At 41.0% G+C, this 22,933-nt stretch overlaps 1 protein-coding gene across 1 annotated transcript in view; it reads right to left on the bottom strand.

Moving 5' to 3' along the window:
- TMTC1 (transmembrane O-mannosyltransferase targeting cadherins 1) overlaps positions 1–22,933 on the bottom strand; it is a 234,133-nt gene that overhangs the window by 57,210 nt on the left and 153,990 nt on the right. The window contains exons 10-11 of the mRNA XM_079774298.1: positions 18,097–18,264; positions 9,766–9,879 (exon numbers count right to left, since the gene is read on the bottom strand). Of these exons, the coding sequence (XP_079630424.1) occupies positions 9,766–9,879; positions 18,097–18,264 (282 nt within the window). The remainder of the gene's footprint in view (positions 1–9,765; positions 9,880–18,096; positions 18,265–22,933) is intronic.

Genomic DNA, 22,933 nt, shown 5'->3' on the forward strand with positions numbered 1-22,933 from the left:
GGTCTTCTATTGTCAAATAGTTATGTGGTATCAGAAAGTTTATTTTTCCTCTTTAAAAAAGAACTCTAGGTACAGAGATACAGTTCCATGAACTAAAGATTATTTTTCAATTATTAATTTACATTCATAAAAACACATATCCATTTGAGCATTTAAAGGGTTCTTGATTTTTATCGATTGGCAGAATTAATAAAGTAGGTAGTTAGGAACATTAGCATTCCCCTCCATTCCCAGTCCTCTTATCTGGGAAGAATGAACATCAATAGCATGTTAATATGAACAGTAGCCTAAGTGGAAAACAGAAGAAAATGGGTCCCCAAAGACCTAGTATGTATTCATGGTACTTTTTTACATTTTAGAGGACTTTTTCTTTTTCATACATTATCTGATTTAACCTCCCTCATTCTTTAAGTAAAATTATTGTATTATTTTACAGTTAAGAAAAGGGATGCTGGGAGAAATTAAGTAAATAATAGATTATTAAAACACAAAGAAGTATCTCAGAAGTACTTGTGTTCTTTTTTGAAAAAAATATGTTCTTATTGATTTCAGAGAGGAAGAGAGAGAGAGAAATAGAAACATCAATGATAAAGATAAGAGAGAATCATTGATTGGCTGCTTCCTGCATGCCCCCTACTGGGGATGGAGCCCATAAGGGTTCGTGGGTTGATGTTCAACCACTGAGCCACAGGGGCCGGGCCCTTGTGTTCATAAGTGTTCAGAGGGCAGATGGTTCCTATAGGTCTATTTTCCCAAACAGTATATGAGTCATTCCACCATCAGCAAATAAATACAAATTAAAGCTTGCATTTTGAATAAGTTATCTTTTTGTTCCCTTGACCAATCCATTCAACTATGATCTTATAGGAACTATACTGTTCAGTGACAGAAGTAAAATAAACTTGGGAGACATAGTTACTGAGATTCTTCTTCAACAAAAAACTGTTTCTCCTACCATACAAAATAATCATAGTGTCTCTGAGAAGCACAGTATTATGCAAAGCAATCCACAATCAACAACACTCAGTGCATAAGACAGATATACGTACTCTCTGATCCACTGTTCTCAAGCTTTAACCACTACTAAAGATATGAGATGTATAGGACTAATTTTTGGTTTTACATTTTCTTTTAGTAATTTACTTTAAATTTTGTACAATCTGCTCAAAACTTCATCATTTGAGTACCTTTTAATTCATTTCATTGTTTTAAGTCATATTGTATCATGTGTTCAAATTTGCAATTTCGTTTCAGAATATACACACCCTGATTTATCTGATTCTTATTCCACACATTATTTAATTTTAGGTTAACTATGCTAAGGTCAGATGTTTATTTTATATTTCCTTTTGAGAAGAAAAAAAAAGAATCCAAAAGAAAAACCTGACTGGGAAAAAATTCAACCATGAAACCTAAATTTCACTGGACTAGAAAATATCCAAAGTAAACTTCTTTTCAGGAGTCTGCAGCATATTTTCAACCATAATTAGTCTCTGGCATTCCTAAGTGCCTGGTTCCTTCATGTTATAAAATTTGAATCATCATGTCACTAATTGCACCTGGGTGACATTGATTATTTATTGGTTTGCTTCTTTAATTGTTTGACATCGCCATTAACACCCAGCAAATGTCTTCCCAGTTTTTTTTTTACAATGCAATCCTTCCCGTCCATTACACATCCGCCTTGGAAAAACCCCTCAGATGAGATTTAGGGAAATGGGATACACTCTTCATGAGGGGCCAGCCAAATGATCTGACCTCTCACAATGGGTGACCTTCAGCAGGATTCTGAAGGACTCCGCCCAATTGATTTTTCTAAGACAATTTAGAGTAAAACCATGCTCTCTGATGTCCTCAGGAAATGAGTCATTTTAAATGGCTGACAATTTCCTGATTCCTGAGTATTTACCTCCAGAGGATGAGGAATGTACTGAATTAACTACTTCTCTGCTCTTTTAAGTTGAAAATGATGAACATAATTTAACCTTTCTCAGAGGCTCGGGGTGATCACGGCGGACTTCGGTTGCTGTGCCAGATGGATGGGAAATTCCTTTGGTGGAGTGGGAAAATCACTCTGTGTGGAAGCAGAAGCCATAGGTGACTTTCTAGCCGTGTGGCTTTGAATGCATGTCTGTGCTTTAGTTTGCTTTCTCTGCAACAACAAGGTTAATAACATATTGACCTTCTGTGAGAACAAATCAGCTTTTATGTGAACAATGAGCTAGTGGCTATGAAAATACCCATCATCGTACCTATTACACTGCATCCATTTAAGGTTTGGGGTCAGCTGCCGGACCTCTGGGTGGTTTCACTTGGCTCCCTCCAAAGCCCTAATGAACCCATGCCAGGCTGAAGCTGCCAGCACTCCTTCTCTCATATGGATAACTTAGCCTCCAAAAAATCATTCTCTCCACTGCTGGTCATGGCCTTTGACTTGCTCCCATCAGTCCAAATAACATCCATTATTTCTTCATCGCTAACCCAGTGAACACTCACGTCATCTTGTATCCATCTGTTTCGCCCATACCATGGGTTCTCAGATGTGAAGGACGGGTGACCTTCTCCATTTGAAGAATGTAGGAATGTTCTTTGTCAAACACTCACTCCGAAGCCTGTCAGTCCTTCATCATCTGAAGCAAATGGTCCCACAGGCACCAGAGCAATTTCCTCCAAGCCTTTTCGATATGCTGGACACCAAATGGAATTTCAGACACGTGCAATTTTAACAACTGCATCCAAGAGTATAAAGAGGATTCAAAGTCCTCTGTGACAGATCAATGCGTTTGTGGAATCCTTACTGTAATCACAGTTCATAGCATGTATAATACTGATTATTGGATCAACTTAGAAAAAAGAGAGTGGGGTGCAGGAAAAGAGTACCATATTCCTAACCAATAACTACCAACCAAGGAGATCATGAGGAGTGGAGAGGAAAGGAGATGCATTTCCCTGATAGGCATGTTAGGAATTGGGGTCACCACTGGTATACAATGGGCAGGAACTAGGAGAATTAAACATCTTGCAATGCATAGGACTGTCCTGCATAATGAAGAGTTGTTTCAACTAAACTGTCGACCACTCTCCCAGTGAGAAACACTGCTTGTCTTTATGGAGGTGTCCTCTGAACCTAAGGGGTCTCTGAGAGAGATTTTATGCATTATATTAATTCAGTTTTTCTTTCAACAAACATTCATTGAGTATCTACAATGTGCCAGAACTTCTGCTAATGGCCCGCATTAGAGGGTGATCAATGCAGTAGAAAAAAATGAAGCAAAGAAGGAAAATATGGTATATTGGGGGTGGCTACAGTTATTTTTAATCCTCAAGGGAAGACATGTTTCGAGAGAGGAGAGAGAGAGAAGAGAGAGAGAGAGAGAGAGAGAGAGAGAGAGAGAGAGAGAGAGAGAGAGAGAGATGGGTCACCCTCCACACACGCCATGACCAGGATGGATCCCATAGTCCAGGCATGTGACCTAACCGGGAATCGAACCAACAACCTTTCTGTGCACAGGACTACACTCAACCAACTGAGCCACTCTGGCCTGGTGTGGCTGCACTTTTAAGAAGGGTGACCAGGAAGGCCTCATGGAAAATGACATTATGTGAGGAATCCTGAAGGAAGGGAGAGAAGCAGACATTTAGAGAAGAAGAGAAAGTGTTCTGGGAAGAGGAAATGACAAATACAGAGTCCCTGAAATAGGAATGTAATGCCTGACTGGGATATGTCTGGAGCCCTAAGTAGCTAGAGTTGAGCGAGCAAGAATAGTATGAGGTGAGGTCTCAGCAGTAAGGTGGCCAGGACTTGCAGGGAGTTGAGACTGCTACAGGGGCTTTGAGTTTCCCTGTGAATGAGATGGGAGCCAGCAATGTTCTGAGCATGGACTGCTATGAATGGAACATCCCTATGGCTGCTGTGCTGAGAACAGACTGAAGGGCGTCGGGGAGGGGTGAAAATGCAGAGACCAGAGAATATTACAGTAATCTAGGTGAGAGACGATGGGTACTGCATGTGGACAGAAGTGGTCAGATTTTGGATATATTAATAACATTTACTGAGTTTATTATTACCAGGTATTTAGACATTGCTTTAAGCCTTTTGTATGAATTGTTTTGTACTATTCTAACCCAGAGGTAGGTAACACCACTATTCTAATTTTAACAGAAAATCTAAATGATATTCTGTTAAAAGTCATATTGACATATAAAAAAAATCATAAATTAAGCTGATGTGGGAACCCCTTTCACGTCCCGCGTGGTTCAGAGTTCAGGTTCAGGGTTTGGGTTCTGGAGAAGGCCGCACACAAATGAGACTAGAAAAGTATTAATTTGGGAATATTGGGGGCCAGGCGGGAACAGTGGATGCTGTCTTGCACCATCCAGAGGCCCTACTCAAGTGTGAGGCACGTGTTCCCTAGCTGCTGACAGCTCACACTTCTTCCCTGGGCATTGCTCTCAGACTCAAAGAGTTGCCTCACTCAAGACTCCCTCCCTGCCTGGGGCAGTGATTAGTTTTAAGGGGGTATAAAGTTCCAGCTCCTGTCCAATCAGGAGGACTCTGAGGGGTTTTCCAGAGCTCCTGTGGGATCAGCTGAAGCCTCCTAGTAATTGCACTGCACCTCAACTCTCTCTGCACGTCTTGCTTCCCTGGCTTTCTTCCTTGGTGTTTCAGAGAACATTCTTGAATAAACATTCTGCAGGCAAATCTCTGCCTCCCATTGTTTCCTGGGGAATCACAGCAGAAAAGAGACAGAGAGGGCAGGGTAAAATATGAAACTCCCATTTGGAAATTTAGTCCATAAGTATGTCCACAACGTGGCCAAAATTCTGTCTTTTGTCAGAATGAAATATGCTTAATTTCTTAAATTAATGAATAAAACTGTGGGACTTAACCTATATATGTGTATATATTTATACTTCTGTAAGTGAAAATGCCACACCAGCAGAAGAACGCATCGCCTTTTCTTAAACCTAGCTAACAAAGACACTGGAATTTTAATTCTTTCCAGAGATACATGGCAGCTGGTATCCAAGGCCACCTGCAGTCAGTAGAGTTATTTCAAATGTTCATTCAAAATAGGCTGTGTAAAGAAGGACTTTTTACATAAACCCTGATTTTTAAAAGATGTTCAAACTGCACCAGTTTTATAGATAGCATTTTGCAAAGGAATTATAATAAAGTAATCTTATTGATATACTCAGGACATCAGTGAACAGTGGGACACGGTTAGATTTCTCTAGACTCTAATGATATGGCATTTCTTCAATATTCGTTCTTTTATTACTTCCCATTTCCACATACACTTATTGTAGTCTAATGGGATCTCCTTGCCAAGTTCCAGTTATCCACATAGGAGGAAATACAAAGGATGACATCAATGGGCACTACTCTCATGACAAGTCTTTATTTCATACATTAAAAAAATTCCAGTAAGAAGTCTATTCTTTCCCATGCATTAGCCAGTTTTAAAAGCAAGTGTAGATTTCTTGTGTCCAGGGCCATTAACAGCACATTCTTTCCCTTTTAGTTATGCCCATAGAAAAGAACCTGCTCAGGAACTTCAACCCTCTTTGAACATAGTTTTCTCTCCCTTCAGATTTTCTGTTTAAAACATCAATAACAGATACATTAGGAATGGATAAGGCGGCTCTAAGGGACCCCGGGCTGGCCCAGGACAACTTGAGCACCCCCAGGGCACGGCACTGCATCTCCCGCATGATAGAGTTATGGGCGGGGGTGGGGGGATCTTAAGATGATTTATTGTGTATTTCATGTTGAAAGCATATTTGTGAAAATAAAATAGTTGTCTGAGTGACTGAGGATCACAGCCCTTTTATCAGGATGGAATCCTGCACATGGCTGGTATCCAAGCACCTGGAACACATCAGCAGACCTGGGCGTGGCCAGGCATTATTCTAGTAGGGTGGGAGGAAGAAGGCATTTGGGGGAACAAATGTTCAGCAGAATCTGTGGAGAGACCTTCCTGACCCACCTGGACAAAGACAAACGCTACTCTCATTCCTGGCTGCAGGATTCCTGATGACCCACCCATTTTAGCCAACCAGTAATTCAGTCATGTCTAGAATTTAAATATAAGATGAAAAAATAGATTCCATGACTCTGTCAACTACAGTACAAACTCTTTTAAAACAGCTGTTCTCTGTAAAACATGTCAGTGGATATCCACAACTTAAACTTTCTCTGTAAGCCTGGGCCCTTTAGCTCCCATGGGCTGAGCTGCATGGCTGCTAAGAGTCTATCGTGTTTATTAACAAAATTATTCCAGTTGAAGCTTTTATTGCAATTGTACAATATAGTAAAATATTTTGCAAACTGATAAAATATATTTAAAATATATTTATATTTAAATAAGAGAGTTGCTATTTCCATTAAAACTAAGCAAATACTCTGAAAGTACTTAAAAAAAAAGAAGCTGCTCAAAAAATTGCCATTGAATTAGATGTGTGAGATCATTGTAAAAGACTGGAGGAGAATTATCAGAAAAATCTCAAAGAGACTTAACATTTTTATTCCACTTTAAAGTATTGAAACTGATCAGCGTAGAAGTGAATTATGGGTGTGGTTTTGCAGCTTCTAATCAGCAGACTCTTACTCAGAGGAAAGGACTTGGTTTGATAGTAGAAGATTGGTGAACGGATGTAGATGTGAAATTTTGGGGTACAATAACAAATTCGAGAGCATGCATAAATTGTTTTAAAACTCTTCACCTTTAACAGACTTTTAAAACTAATCAGCAAAATACTGACCAAGTACACATTCAGTGTCTTCTATACTTCATCCAGGCAGGGCCACTATCTCTCCCTTTGGATTTATGGGATGAGGCATTTCGTGGGAGAGCCTGTACAGAAGAGCTGAGATATTGGGTGATCTCTAGCCTTTCTATTTCCATAAAATAAGGTGTAATGGCAGAAACCTTCCTCAGGGTAACTCAACAGTCAGAAAGCATTGGAGCTACCTGGCAGACCCACCAGGGGTCTTCGGATTCTCCAGCAGACAAATCGCAAGCCTTACAGAACCCAGACTGGGCACAGACATGGGAGCTGCCCCTCACAGCAAAGAAAAACTGATACTTGTGTTGGGAAAGTGTCCTGACATTTTTCTTTGATGATGTGGATCTTAATCTGAATCTATAACCTCAGCTGTAGCCTTTTCCTGGGGAGATTTCCCTTGTACTCCAGAAATACTTCTACATGGTTAAAAAAAATAAATAGAATAAAGCTTAAAAGAAGCAGGATAGTCCTGTGATATAGAATTACCAATCTAATATAGTGCTATTTTTAGAACTGTAAGCCAGGAAAAAAAAGATATTGGTATTGACACAACCCTAATGACTAATTTCACCATTCCCACTGGGATCTACATAGTCAGTACAACAGGAATGAGTAACTGTTGGGCCCGATTTCAGATAATATCACCTTCAACCCTGCATCTCTCCTAATCATTCTCTTTCTTGCAGTGTGCAAATATGGAAAACATCAGATACATTGAAGTTGAAACAGAGGTGGAACAGTTGGGAGGGGGAGGAATTCCTGTCTCAGCAACTCCCACAAAGAAATAGCAATATCAAAATAAGGGCATTCTTCCAGTGATGAACAGTCCTGGTATTTTCCTTTTCTCTCTAACACACAGTGGCAACTTATTTAAATTATAAAACACACACAGCTAGGCTAGTGTGGCTTAGCAGTTGAGTATCGACCTAGGAACCAAGAGGGCACCAATTCTGATTCCTGGTTCAGGTACATGCCTGGGTTGCAGGCTCCATCTCCATTTGGGGGCACGCAAGAGATAGCCAATGGATGATGTTTCTCTCTCATCAGTGTTTCTATCTCTCTACCCCTCTCCCTTCCTCTGTCTCTAAAAACAACAACAACAACAACACACACACACACACACAAAATACCCACATCTGTTGAAAATTCACCACAGAGGTATCCACACAAAAACAATGATACTTTATTTTAGATCAGAAGTATTTTTGAGCCTGGTCTGAGAGAGCGAAATGTTTCCCTAATTACTATGCAGTATATTTACAGCTTTCACTATTTTTCCCCATTTCTCAAGGGACATGTTTCTTCCAGAAGCACAGTTGCTGAACATTTATTTTTATTGTTTCATGGGAGAGAAGCCGAAGTACCCAACTGGCTACTGTAATTCAGTAAAATCACCTGCCAGAGAATTTACTTAACTTATACCTTTGCCCCAAGCTGTGCTTCAGGGTCTGCCATATTTTCCTGTGCGAACTTGAGAGAAAATAGTCTGTTAGAATAAAACAAATTTAAAAAGATACTGATACACTTCCTTCCAATCAATATTTTTCACACAAACTTACTGCTCTTTTCTTTCCTTCAAGAATGCCAGCTAACATCATGAAACACCAATTGTTAAAGCCAAAACACACTTTATGTGTATCCTTGAAGAAATATGCCTTTTTAAAAAGGACATATCCTCATTGCCAAAGTGATACGTGCTCATTGTAAATATGTGGAGCACAAAAGAAAGTTAAAAAAAAAATTAAACCATAATCTTACCAACCCATGATAAGCATTGTAAACATTTGAGTAAACTGCCATCCAGTGAAAGAATATCATTCCTTAACATCTTAAAAGCTATCTTCTACTTCTTAATAAAAACATCTATTCCTCAGTAAAAAGCTTTGTTACAAGTATTCTTCCAGAACCTAACGTTTCTTGTAATCTTTGGGAAAGTATTTGACAGTGAACTTGATGTGACAGTTGAAAATGCTTGCTATACTGAATATTAAGTAACAGGTCCTAAAATCTAACAGGTGTTGACTGATGAACAATACACTTGAGCAGAACACTGTTCAAAGGGATAGTTTTTAAAAATCAGGTCGGTTACTTTAAGAATGACAATTTCAAACTGAGCTTTGAGACAATACGATTTGGCGCTTCAGTAAAATATATTTCTTTGGTTTATATATTTTAAGTATGTCCTAAGATGGAACAGGAACAGAAAATTTGACCAGATGTGAGTCAAACTGTGGGGGCATGGAAAAGTCTTCAGGAAGCTTCAGTGAGCCTCCTGGTATTCAGTAAAAAAGAGAATGCACCTTGCTTTATTTTGCCCACATTTGGAGATTCTGAGGCTGTGTTAGTTATTACGTCTCCACAGGTTCCAGGATAAATATGTTCATTATCTGGGACCTTTTGGAGAAGAGCGTCTTAAAAGCCAGAGTTGCAATTTTCAAGAGTACTTAAGAGCAATACAGACTGTTGCTGGTAATTTAGAACTTGAATTTTTAGTTTCTATCCAAATACATCAAGCCATATTTGGTTATACTCAAATGTCTTCATATAAATCCTTTCAGACAGTTGGAAGCCTAGAGCGGGGACAATTCACTGGAGTAAATATCCTGAGAACTTACAAGTATATTTTTGACAACGAACTCCGGTTTGCCTGTGTGTATATGTGTGTGTGTGTGTGTGTGTGTGTGTGTGTGTGTGTGTGTGTGTGTGTTTGTGTTCAACTGAGCATCACTTCATTTTGTAATGTGTAGCCGTGAAACTTTTACAAGAAAGCATCGAGATAAAAGCAAGGTGGAGTTACTACACTAATAACAGATTTGAACACTGAGCCATAAGACTCAGAATCCAAGGTCTATACAACTTCCAAGGAGATGTTCATTGTCATGAGAAAGAAACTAACCCCCCACATACTAGGAGGGTGGGTGAAATACAGGACCTGAAAGGCACAACAGCGACACCCATACGGTGCACGACGCTTACTTGAGGGCCGTTCTGTAGTGGTAGATCGCTTCTCTGTTCCGACCTTGATCCTTCAGAAAATTTGCGTAGTTGTAGTGAACCTTGGCATTGTGGGGCAGAGTTTGAACTCCAGACCTAGAATTAATTAAAAAAAATGAAAAAAAGAGCAACAAAGAGTACTGCTTAGGAATGTTGTCCTTCATATCTATCTATATAAAAGCCTAATATGCAAATTGCCCCCTTGGGCAGGAGTTCTACTGACCAGGAGCTCAACTGCTTACTATGACATGCGCTGACCACCAGGGGGCAGCGTGGAATGAAGGAAGGCCCCGTTGGCAGTTGGTAGCTAGGGAACAGAGGCCCCGGCCAGTAGCTGGCAGCCGCTAGGGACCCTACCCATGCACGAATTTTGTGCACTGGGCCTCTAGTTTATATTTATTTTTAAACCCTCAGCTGAGGATATGTTTTTATTGATTTTTAGAGAGAAAAGAAGGGAGAGGGAGAGGGAGAGAGAGAGAGAGAGAGAGAGAGAGAGAGAGAGAGAGAGAGAAACATCACTGTGAGAAACATTGATAGGCTGCTTCCAGTATGAGCCCCAAATAGGGATCGAACCCACAACCCAGGTATGTGCTCTGATAGGGAATCGAACCAGCAAACCAGCAACCTTTGGTCTAAGAGATGATAATCCAACCTACTGAGCCACATGGCCAGGGCAGTTTCCTTCATATTCTACTCACAGTTTCATGACCTTGCATTTGAAATGTCCATTGCACCCTTTTAAGTCAAGTCTTCCACAATTTGTGAATTATATGAATTACTAAATATGCTTTGATGGAAAACAATGAAGGCAGTGCATAGTGGCCCACAACAGTCATGCTAACTGCACCTGAAGCAGAGGTGGCAGGACATGGAGATGGGTGAATGGCTGGAGAACAACCCTGCATGTTCAGGTTAATCCATTTGTTCCTTCCTTGCTTCCTTCATTCACTTATAGACTTCCTTTAAAAAAAATTGAGATTATCTACAAAAATTATTCATTATAGGAGGAATGAATGTGGATTGGCCTCCCTACTAAGTTTTATTGAAAATTAACATTTACTATGGACTAACTCTAATCTATTTTTAAAAATAAATGTCCCACCCATGTGACTCAGTGATTGAGCATCTACCAATGCACCAAGAGGATGCAGGTTCAATTCCCAGTCAGGGCACATGTCCAGGTTGCAGGCTTGATCCCAAGTAGGAGTTGTGCAGGAGGCAGCTGATGGATGGTTTTCTCATCATTGATATTTCTATCTCTCTCTCCCTCTCCCTTCCTCTCTGAAATCAATAAAATATATTAAAAAAATTTTTTTTAAAAAGGTAGTTAGGCCAAACCACTATGCTCAATTAATATTTGACAAAGGAGGCATGAACAAACAATGGAGTCAAGACAGTCTCTTCAATAAATGGTATTGGGAAAATTGGACACACACATGCAAAAAAAATGAAACTAGATCACCAATTTACACCATACACAAAAATAAACTCAAAATGGATACAGGACTTAAACATAAGATGGGAAACCATAAAAATACTAGAGGAATCCACAGGCAACAAAATCTCAGACATATGCCAAAAGAACTTCTTCACTGACACTGCCCCTAGGGCAATGGAAGCTAAAGAGAAAATTAACAAATGGGACTACATCAAAATAAAAAGCTTTTTTACAGCAAAAGAAACCATCAACAAAACAGCAAGAAAGCCCACTGCATGGGAGAACATATTTGCAAATGCCATCACTGATAAAGGTTTAATCTCCAACATCTACAGGCAGCTTATGCAACTTAATAAAAGGAAGATAAATGATCCAATTAAAAAATGGGCAACGGACCTAAACAGAATATTTTCAAAAGAAGACAGAAGGAAGGCCAAGAGACACATGAAAACATGCTCAAAGTCACTTATTATCCGAGAGATGCAAATCAAAACAACAATGAGGTACCATCTCACACCTGTCAGAATGGCTATCATCAACAAATCAACAAACGACAAGTGTTGGCGAGGATGCGGAGAAAAAGGAACCCTCGTGCACTGCTGGTGGGAATGCAGACTGGTGCAGTCACTGTGGAGAACAGTATGGAGTTTCCTCAAAAAACTGAAAATGGAACTCCCATTTGACCCAGTGATCCCACTCCTGGGAATATATCCGAAGAAACTAGAAACACCAATCAGAAAGGATATATGCACCCCTATGTTCATAGCAGCACAATTTACAATAGCTAAGATTTGGAAACAGCCTAGGTGCCCATCAGCAGATGACTGGATCAGAAAACTGTGGTACATCTACACAATGGAATACTACGCTGCCATAAAAAAGAAGGAATTCTCATCATTTGCAGCAACCTGGATGGAATTAGAGAATATTATACTAAGTGAACTAAGCCAGTCTATGAAAGAAAAATACCACATGATCTCACACATTTATGGATAATAAAGAACATTATAAACTGATGAACAAAAAGATAGATACAGAGACAGTAAAGCAACAAACAGACTTTCAAATTACAGGGGAAAGTTAGGGAGAGGTGGGGGAGATAAGAAATCAAACGAAGGACTTGTATGCATGCATATAAGCATAAACAATGGACGCAAAATTCTGGGGGGTGAGGGCATGTATGGGTGTGGGGTGGGGGGTAATGGTAAGATATGTACACATATAATACCTCAATAAAAAAAATTAAAAAAAAAAGGTAGTTAGGATTTTTTTGGGGGATGAGGAGTGAGGCTGAAAATATGGACCATAAATTCATATCAGGCATAGTTGGCATCCTGATCTACTTCCCTACCCTGCACATCCAGGTGACTTTTTTCAATGATTCTCTCGCTCTCCCAGCAGAAGGCAGTTTACTCTCTGGAAAGGCTGCATCAGAGAGACCCTCACTCAGGAACAATAGGTCTAATTGAAGTTTGGGGGTAGAACTGCTCCTCAAATGTAAATCAAGTGAAATCTGTATTCTCAACATTGGGGATCCCCCAGTTCCTTCCCCACAGAAAGCTCTCTGAATGCTGGCAGCCAGGATTGGTCCCCCAGGGAGGAGACTGTTGGAATCCTCTGCTCTCAGTGGAAAGATTTACAAAGGCTGACCTTCAGCGGGTGCTCCAGGGAAACCATCCGTTTCCTTTTTCCCCCTGTGGGGAGGCCCCCCAGCTGACACACAGAGCTAGGATTTTAACATAATATTTAAAATGGATATTACCCAAGTGAATTAGTCACAGGGGCAGGATGTGAGAGTAATGGCTTAAAAAAATCCTATTTCTTTCCAGGAAAATTTCTGATTTTTCTATCCAGCACTAAACAGTACATGGTAACAGGTAGGTTTTATTTATTTATTTATTTATTTATTTATTTATTTATTTATTTATTATTTTTAATATTTTATTGATTTCAGAGAGGAAAGGAGAGGTAGAGAGAGATAGTAATATCAATGATGAGAGAGAATCATTGATTGGTTGTCTCCTGCACACCCCTTACTGGGGATTGAGCCAACAACCTGGGCATGTGCCCTTGACTGGAATTGAACCCAGGACCCTTCAGTCCGCAGGCCGATGCTCTATCCACTGAACCAAACCAGCTAAGGTGGTAACAGGTAGGTTTTAAAGAGAACTTCGATTTCAGCATGAGTATTACTGGCCTATTTACTGGGATGGAGCCTTCCCTGTGTGATCAGCATAGTTGCTCTAATTTACGCTGCACCGACTGAGGAACGGACAATTAGGCCTGTGGGACCACGTTTCTGGACGAGATCAGAGCACTGTTCAGCGATGGCGAGAGGAAATAATAATATTCATAACAGGCAAACAGCTGTGGGTGGAGCAACTGAATCCTAACAACACACATTGTCCCATTGTTGTTTTTGACCTTTATGTTCTCTCTGGTTTTTTTTTTTTTTTAATATACTTTATTGATTTTTTACAGAGAGGAAGGGAGAGAGATAGAGAGCTAGAAACATCGATGAGAGAGAAACATCGATCAGCCGCCTCCTGCACAACCCCCACTGGGGATGTGCCCGCAACCAAGGTACATGCCCTTGACTGGATTCGAACCTGGGACCTTTCAGTCCACAGGCTGACGCTCTATCCACTGAGCCAAACCGGTTTCAGCTCTCTCTGTGGTTTTGTTGTTGTTGTTGTGTGTTTTTCAGCCTCTCATTTTGCAATGAACATTTTGGTGTTTTTTTTAAAAAAAAAGGCAAATAAACAATTGGCCAAGGGCAAAACTTTCCATGTTGCTATCCCTGGCCAGGTTGCTCTTTCCCCCGAAGCCAGACTCCTCAGTTTGCTTTCTTGGTGCTATGATTGAGTACTCACAACTGTTTTAAAGGAAACATACAGCTTTACACATATTTACTCCTCAAGGAAATGTAGTGTCCATAAATTATATGGCTGGGTCCCAAATCCTATTAATAATTATAATAATGATTATGAAAAAAATCTCCCTTTCAACTCAGGATCTTAATGCATGCACTTTGTATTTCTCCCTCACACCCTTTATTTGCAGAGACTTGAAAAAAATAACAGAAATAACAAATAAAAACCCACCACTTCTATATAGAGTATATCTCCAAGTTTATAGAGCATCAATTTGTTTTGTTGGCATGACTGAACAATAGGTCAGGAGAACCATCCGCAAATTCCTGATTAGATAAAAATCTCTCTCTTTTTTTAAAGAGTGGTGTTCAGCCAAAGGTTAACAGGAAAGATTAAGAAGAAAGTGTCATTCTGCTCAATTTTGACCTTGCTTTACCCTGAGGCTTCACAATGCCACACGTAGTATGGTCGATTCTTAAGAAATGCTCATTTTGAATCAAGCACCCATTTCCATGGATTATCTCATTTTATCCCTTCAACAACCTATCACATGGGTAGTATTAATGTGTTTTCTATATTATAGATGAGGAAATTGAAGCTAAGAGATATTAAGACCTTTTTCTAAGGTTACAGACCTAGTAAGTAGTTGGGCAGAGATTTCAACCAAGTTCAGAATCATTCCTGAATGGTACCACAAGAGACTAGTAACTTTAGACTTTCATGATCACAACATTTATATAATTGGTAAGCAAACTATGGCCTTGTGGGCCACAGATGTGTCAATGTGTTGTCAACCTACTGTCCTTTTTGTTTCTTTCCTGAGACAAAGACAGAGTGGAATGGATGCAAAAGAGAATGCAAGGCCCACTAAGCCTAAAATATTTACTATCTGTCCCTTTACAAAAAAAATTTGCCAACCCTGGTTTACATTATATGTCCTGAAAAGTCAACTGATCTCTATGGCTCAGCAATTCAGAGGGGAGGAAAGAAAAATGTGTTTCCTACCCAGGGGGAGGATGATCTAGGCCAGACAATCTTAATCGGTGGTCTTTGACCACATCAACAGTTCATGAATGGGGTTCCGAGGGAGAGAGAGACAGAAACATCAATGATGAGAGAGAGTCATTGATCAGCTGCCTCTTGCACACCCCACACTGGGGATTGAGCCCACAACCTGGACATGTGCCTTCACTGGGAATCAAACTGTGACCTCCTGGTTCATAGGTCAATGCTCAACCACTGAGCCACGCCTGCTGGGCTAATTGTTAATAGTATTGTCAAGAAAAACCACCCCACATAAGTAGTGAGGCCTCAATGAGACCATATGTCTTAATGATGCTCAACAGATTTATTGTTTGGAACAGAGGAGAATACTATGCCAAGGACACCAGCTTATGTAGAACCATGGCAAGGTTTTCTTACTCAGTTCAGCCATCTCTTAGTTTTCTGGCCATTATGGCTAATTTAGGTTTTTCTCATCCTTCCATACTCAGCTCAGTCCTCCTGCAAGAGAACAGTCCTCGAAGGCCTGGGTTGGTCTTAGTCACCTGCCTGCACTTACAGTGTCTTGCATCCACTTCTGTTTACTGCTTGCTACATTGTATCAAAATATGTACACACATCTGACACCCATGCCAACTTCTGGCTTCTCTACAGTCAATTTATACCTCCCCCCCCCACCCTAGAATACACGGGATAAGAAGAATCTGAAAACCTCACATGGTGTTTACCATATGCCAGACACTGTCTTATGTATCTTTCACATGCCTTTTTTTTTTTCTTACACTACATTCAGGAGATTAACACTATTATTATTCTCAAATTTAGAATGAAGAAATTAAGGCATGGAGTGGTTCAGTATCTTGCCCAAGATCACACAGTTATTAAATGGGGGAACTTGGAGTGGAGCCAGGAAGCTGATTTCCAGACCCCACACTCAACCACTAACCTTGTCTTAAAGTTTCTCTAAGCACATATGTGGAATGGCTGTGTTTTAGTAACCAACTGTTCACTTACTACATGCTTCCATGTAAAAGAACAGAAGCTTCTGGATGTAAGGTCCATGAACTTTTTGCTTTTCTTTTCTTTTTTATTTAAAACTGCTGGCATCAACTGTGGAGGGTTGGAACACTAGCTTGTTGCTCTTGAAATAAACTGCTGCCTGCCAAAATCCATTCCCCAAGTTGCCCTGATTGAGTAGTAAAAGTCAATAGGAGACACAACCACCGTTAGTATCTTTATCCAAGGAAAGGATTTAACACAGGGCAGAACCTTTTTTAAGTTTCTCATTAAAGCACTCACTACTGAAAGCAAAAGCAAAAGCAAAAAAAAAAAAAAACAGCCAACAGTTATATTCCTGAACGTCAATGCCTTTGTGTTTGCAGAATGGCCTCCGCCCTGGGTAGTAAGAGGAAACAAGTCTACTGTGTGTAAGAACTGCACTGAAGGTGGAGGGTATGACAGAGACCAAAAAGAATCTGACGGCTAAATGTGACAAGAAAATTCTTGAAAAAAACCCCCACAAAACACCTTACATGTCGCAGGTCCCTACAGTATCCATTGAAATAATGATGCTGGCAATGATAATGATGACAATGATTTAGCAGTAATAAGTAAGCTAATAAGACATACATGCCAGATTAACTTTTCTATTAAAAAGTTAAATTGCCAAGTAGTAGGGTCAGATCTATTATTTTACAATAGTAGAAGAGTGCAGTGAAAATTTGTCCTGTTTGTTCATTTATTCATTTACTCATTCATTCACTCATTCTTGGCAGCCCAGAGTCTGTGCCCCTCCTACAGTACTTGGATTTCCTGTGGGGAATTCTCTCCTGTTTCCCTTTGTGAGGTCTCAGTGGAGCCCCGAGGTATTCTGCACACCCCCCCCATAACTTGCCCCAGGGAAGTCAGAGGGGCTTCTCTGGCCAGGTCGGTCATCTCAGTGCCCTTGTGAGGACGAGGGGTAGGCACGTGACCTAGGCTCAAGCTCAGCCAGAGGACTTTATTTTCCCAGGACTTGGATGTGAAAGAGGAAAAAACCGGTGTAAGTTTACCCATTCATTCCTGTGAGGGGGCACCTGTGCTCAGGACAGACTATCCAGATGCCTGTTCCCTGTCGGCTACATGCCAGGTTCTTCACTGCCTGTCATTATGGGCACGTTTTTATGCTTTTCCAATATTTACCCCTTTTTTTCCCAACTGACCCCAATTCTGTTTCAGTTATTTGCCTCAGAAGAATAAGTGGTGGCTACCAGCTGAGCAGGGAACCAAGTGAAAACCGTGTTGACTGAACTGACCAACCAATTGTGTCCTAAGTCAGGATAGGAGACTGGGAAAATCCTGTTGGGAGGCCAAGCATGGTAGTGATCGGGGAGCAAAGGTGAAGGTCGCCAACACGAGGGAGACAGACTAAGCCCCAGGAACAGAGTATGACGACCTACAGCCCCAAAGGATGTTTATACTTTATGACAAGTTTAGGGCTATATGTTGACATTGTCATATTCAGAAGCAGCTTGCACATAAAAACTTACTGGGAGATAAAACAGTCTTTCATTTCCTCATTCATAATTAATGTTTAAAATAAAGCAGCTAGATCACAGTTCACAACTTAATATTCTGGAATATTTGAAGAAAATCCATTGCTTTTCTCTTCCTTCTTGTCACGTGCTTATCTTTCCCATTCACTGGAAAAGATATTAGACTCGTTTCCTTGTATTTAGATCTCATTTTACAGCCCTGCTCATCATTAAGACCCAAAAACATTTCCACGAGCCTTATTTTAATAAATTCACTTAGCATGAGCTTCTGTAAAACTTTATCTTTTTTAAAAAAATCAAAGTTAAAACAAAAAATAACATCAAAAAAAATTTTTAACAAAAATTAATCAAAAAATTTTCTGGATCAATAAATATTGCTAGACCCATGTTAGCTCATTTGTTTGGAAACAAGTATATAAGCAAAAGAATGAATGGGAAGACGTCACTCTGATCCATCAAATCATACCTGAAGAGGGACTCTCTTGACAGCCAGATTTCATTCTGCTTTACAGTTTTCCAAGAGAAAAGCAGCAGCAGCAGCACAGTGGACACGGTCAGGGTGGTGGCTCCACATCGATTTAGCCAAGTGCAGAGCTTGCTTAGTCCATGCACAAAAAGGATGCAGTAGCCCATGCTGGAAAACAGGGTCGGGGGAGGCAGGGTTACTTTGGGAGTGCAATGGCATCCCCCTGAGCATTCCATCCCATATACCTAACTTTCAAATGAAGCTTGTTCTGTGATAGAGAAACAACAAATATCAACGCCCCTGTCTTGTACAACCTCTACATGGCAGTCCTCCATGGCAGTACTCAGGACACTGGTGGGTTCCTTGGCATTAGTGTGGAGAATAGGAACCTATTGGAGGCTCAAGTTGCCTTGGATTTCAGCAGCCCAGGCCTCATGACAAGTCCCTCATGCATGTTGTTGGGTCCGGAATGGACTCTTTGGCCCTTGACCCCTCATGTTACTGGCATTGTGTGGCACTGCTGGCACCGTGTGTCCAAATGTGGACTCTAGGCTACAGCAAGTCCCATCACAGCTTTGTGGGAGACAGTCCCAGGAGCTCCCTCTCAGGAAGGATGCTGTACACCGAGGCCACTGGTCTCTCTCTCCAGGGATGCGTCCCCTAGTAGGTCTCCATTCTGGCCAGTCAAGTCCTTAAGCTGAAGGAAAATCTACCCACAGGCCAACTCCTCAGCCTCGTAGTTTGGAGCTTATCACAGACAAGCTGTATTGATGTGATTCTCTTGCTGAGGCTGGCTTGGCTTTCCAAACAGGCATGAAGAAGCCCTTACATTATGAGAGTGGAATTTCGGCATGCTGAAATCATGTCTCTAAACACCTTTGACTTGGACAGAACATGATTCCTAACATCATCTACGCACCCACGGGGATGCTGCTTGTGTGCTGACTGGCCTCAGAAAAACACAAGCACTGAGTTGTACACTTTATTGCTCAGTGCATTTTAGTCAAAATTCACTTCATTCTAAAGATTATAACGACAGATTATTACAGAATATTTTAAGAACAAAAGCAAGCTTGTATAAAGGAATCCTACAGTAGTCAGACTACTAATGCTATTAGAAGCCCCAAAATTGGTATAGCGCACTTACTTGTTCAATGATTTATTCATTTTCTCTCTATTATGTGACTGGCAATATGCTGAGCAATAAAAACACAATTGTGAACAAAACAGAGGCCTTGCCCTCAAAGAACTCCGGCCTAGTGAAGGAGGTTGGCTTTCTAAAAGGAAACACCTGAATATTCACATTTCTCACACACCTCCTTTAAAGGAAACACCTCTCTGCTTTCCTCCTCTTTGCCTTTCAAAATGTCTGTGCTTTGGTATCATGGGCAGATGAACAAGAGAGAAGCATTTGAAATTCCTGACTTGGAGGCCCTGGAATCAATTCAAGGTAGAGCTCCAATTCCATACTTCAAGTCCCAAACGTTCATTGGTCCAGCACCCTAAAGCTTTAGGGTCCACTTTTTGGCCAAAGGGAGTCACCATCCCACTCACCACTGGGGATGATGGTTTGAGCCAAGGAGGCCCCTGGCCTGATCCCTCATCCCAGTCACTAAATTTGATTGCCGCAAGGCTTGTAGAGCCTTGTAAATGCCAAACATGGTCACTAGTGAAAAACAAAATGACAACAAAATAGAAAAACAAAAACCCTCTTCACTGCCTTGGATAGAGCGTTGGCCTGCGGACTGAAAGGTCAAAGGCAAATGCCTGGGTTGTGGGCTCCATCACCAGTGGGGGGCATGCAGGAGGCAGCTAATCAGTGATTCTCTCTCATCATTGATGTTTCTATCTCTCCCCCCGTCTCCCTTCCTCTCTGAGATCAATAAAAATATATGCTAAAAAAATCCTCTTCACACTTTCACAACTCCCTATGTTTGGCCATAAAGGTATTCAGATTTTTCTAAAAACCTCCTGTTTTTATACAACCGACCATGCTGATGCCATCACATGGAGGCTTCAGTTCATGAGGCTGCTTGCTATTTACTCCTGTAGCCCCTGCCTGATCCCAGATCCTGACTAAGCAGGCTGTTTCTCTGGCCATACGAAGGCCTTCTGGGCTCCGCTCTTGCATTCACCAGGCATTTAATAGACACTGTGACAGGCACCAAGAACAGACCAGTGAATAGAACAGACAATAATTCCTATTCTTGTGAAACTCACATGGGTGGGGAGGGACAGCTGATAAGCAAATAAAACAGAGTATGCACAAAGAGAGTAATATGTGGTTTTGGGTGGAGAAAAAGCCAGCAGGAAAGAGAACAAGGAAGTCCAAGGTGGGGCGGAGGGTGGTATTTAATACGGGTACTCAGGGAAGGCCTCGGTGAAAAGAAGACCTGTGAACAAAGTTCTGAAATGAGGGGGAGGACAGGGGGCACCTGAGGACACCACATCAGCAAGGGCAGCTCCTTCTCACTCCGGCCTTCACAACGAGCAGGGAAAGGTGAACTGACCCGCTGAAGGAGGTCACAGAGCTCATACAGATTCCAGAGCCCATGCTTCCTCACACCTGTCACTCAGCTTCACCTACTTCCTTCCCAACTGCTCCACTCATGAAATCTTAATTGTTTTCTGCCTCCGTGTAGGAAACAGACTGCCGTCGAGCAGAGCAGCAGGGAAAGGAAAGCACTGAGATTCCAACAGCCGCAGGGCCATGCCGCCAAGTGGCCGAAGACAAGGAGCAGCAAAGACCGCACATATAAGCAAATACAACCAGCTGCCTCATGTGTATATGTTTGCTGAATGCTTCCTATGCGCCAGGCACTGTGCTGAGTACTTTATATGGGACCAGGGCAGTACTGGCTTTGCATATATTATCCAACTTAAACTTAATCCTCCGTAGCTTCCATTTCATACATGAGGAAACTGCAGGCAGGACATGCACAAAGTTGGTGTTCCAGGTAGAAACAGATGTCTCCATACCCGGCTCCTCTAAACAGAGTAACGTCGGCAGCATGAGCGGCAGCAGAACAGAAGTGCTCTGGTACAGGCTTTACGTTTGGGGGTTCACAGTGAGGAAAAGGAATTCACTAGAGAACAAAGAGTCTGGAACTACATCTTCTGTGCCACTCTCGAGTTCTGTGGCCACAGGAGACTTCCTCAGCTCATGAAGCCTTATTTGTTCATATTACTAGCGCTTCATATTGCCTGTGTAAAAGGCAACTTAGCCGGGCCGGCGTGGGGACAGGTTGGGCTGTGCTGATTCCCAGTTCAGTCATCTTCCTACTGGATTTGCTAAAATAAGTTTTTGTTGTTACCCAAAAAAAATTCTCTGCTGATTTTAGTATCTGGTAAAACTTTGATTCACTCTTAAGTGATTCGGAAGAAGCACATGCATAGATGTCTCATCAGAAGGGTCCCCAATATCAGAGAACAGAAGTAGTGTTTCTTCAGAGGTAACATTTCTCATTTTGCAAGCTGAAAACAGATACTGCAGTATTGTTTCAGTAGCAACCCATGTAAGATTTAAAAATTCCATTTCAAATTGATAGGTGTGATTTGAAGATAGTTCTGAAAATTGAAAATGAACAAGAGTCATCTTTTCTCTAATTTTCCATGTCTAGTCTGCCCATACATTTATTTTATTTATTTGTTAATCCTCACCTGAGTTTATTTTTCCATAGATTTTTAGTAAGAGTGGAAGGGAGGGGGAGATATAGAGAAAAACACCAACACGAGAGAGACACATTGATTGGTTACCTCTTGCACATGCCCCAATCCAGGCCGGGATCAAGCCTGCAACCAAGGTACTTGCCCTTAACCAGAATCGAACTCAGGACCCTTCAGTCCTTGGGCGGATGCTCTATCCACTAAGCCAAACTGGCTAGGGCTATCCATACATTTAGGTCTATACAATTCAAATGGCATATTTTTCTAAGAGTAGGGCAATTTGTTATTTTTCTTTTTTTCCTCAAATACATGTTATCTTCGGTGGTTTCAATTATTCTTGATCAGTTCTATCCACAATATTGTTGCTGCCTTCACTTAATCCTGTCTATTCTTTTCCTATCTCCACTTATTCATGTTTTCTTAAAGTAGCTTAGGAATTTGCTCTTTGGCACCGAAGTGAATAAATCACCCTTAATCTGGCATATGAATGGATATCCAAGCACATTCTATGACTTTATTTGAATGCTCTCAACAACTATTTCTGCTTCATTGGTTCTAAATGATTTTAGGCCTTTTAAACATTCTAATGTGGTTTTTATAAAACACAGAAAAGGTAACCGGAAAAGGTATGCTTCTCTTGAGGTAAGAATAAGAGATCAAAATTCCTTTGAAAGAATGATTTAAGCCCCAAACTCTCCTGCCTATTCAAAGAGGACATTGACAAAAATGGCATTTATCATCAGAAGAAAGGATTATTCCATTTTTTTTTTTTTTTTGGTGGTAAAGCTTTGACCCTATAAAGCCATGCAGTGCTGAACAGATAGCCTACTTCTGTTCCTTTTATCCACAGCTTTGGAGTGAAAGGAAGTGCAAATGAGAAGAAGGTGGTATTTTCCATCTTCCCTAGCTTAGGATGGAGGGATATGAGGTATACGTGGCTTGTTCATTATTAGACATAAAGATGGGAAATGAAAGAGCATTGTTGGTCTGACTCGTTCCAGGCCTATCTTGTAACATGGACAAATTGGCCCCCTGGGACTGATGGGACTCACCCAGTCTCCAGTGAGAGTGGGCATGACTTTTGTGGTGTTCATGAATGAGATTCTAAGGCCAAGAGTGGGCTCTATAATAACTTAGAATATTTACTGAGTAGGAAGATTACCTTCCTCAG

The sequence above is a fragment of the Cnephaeus nilssonii genome (genome assembly GCF_951640355.1).
Source record: "Cnephaeus nilssonii genome assembly, chromosome: 6".
Classification (NCBI taxonomy): Eukaryota; Metazoa; Chordata; class Mammalia; order Chiroptera; family Vespertilionidae; genus Cnephaeus; species Cnephaeus nilssonii.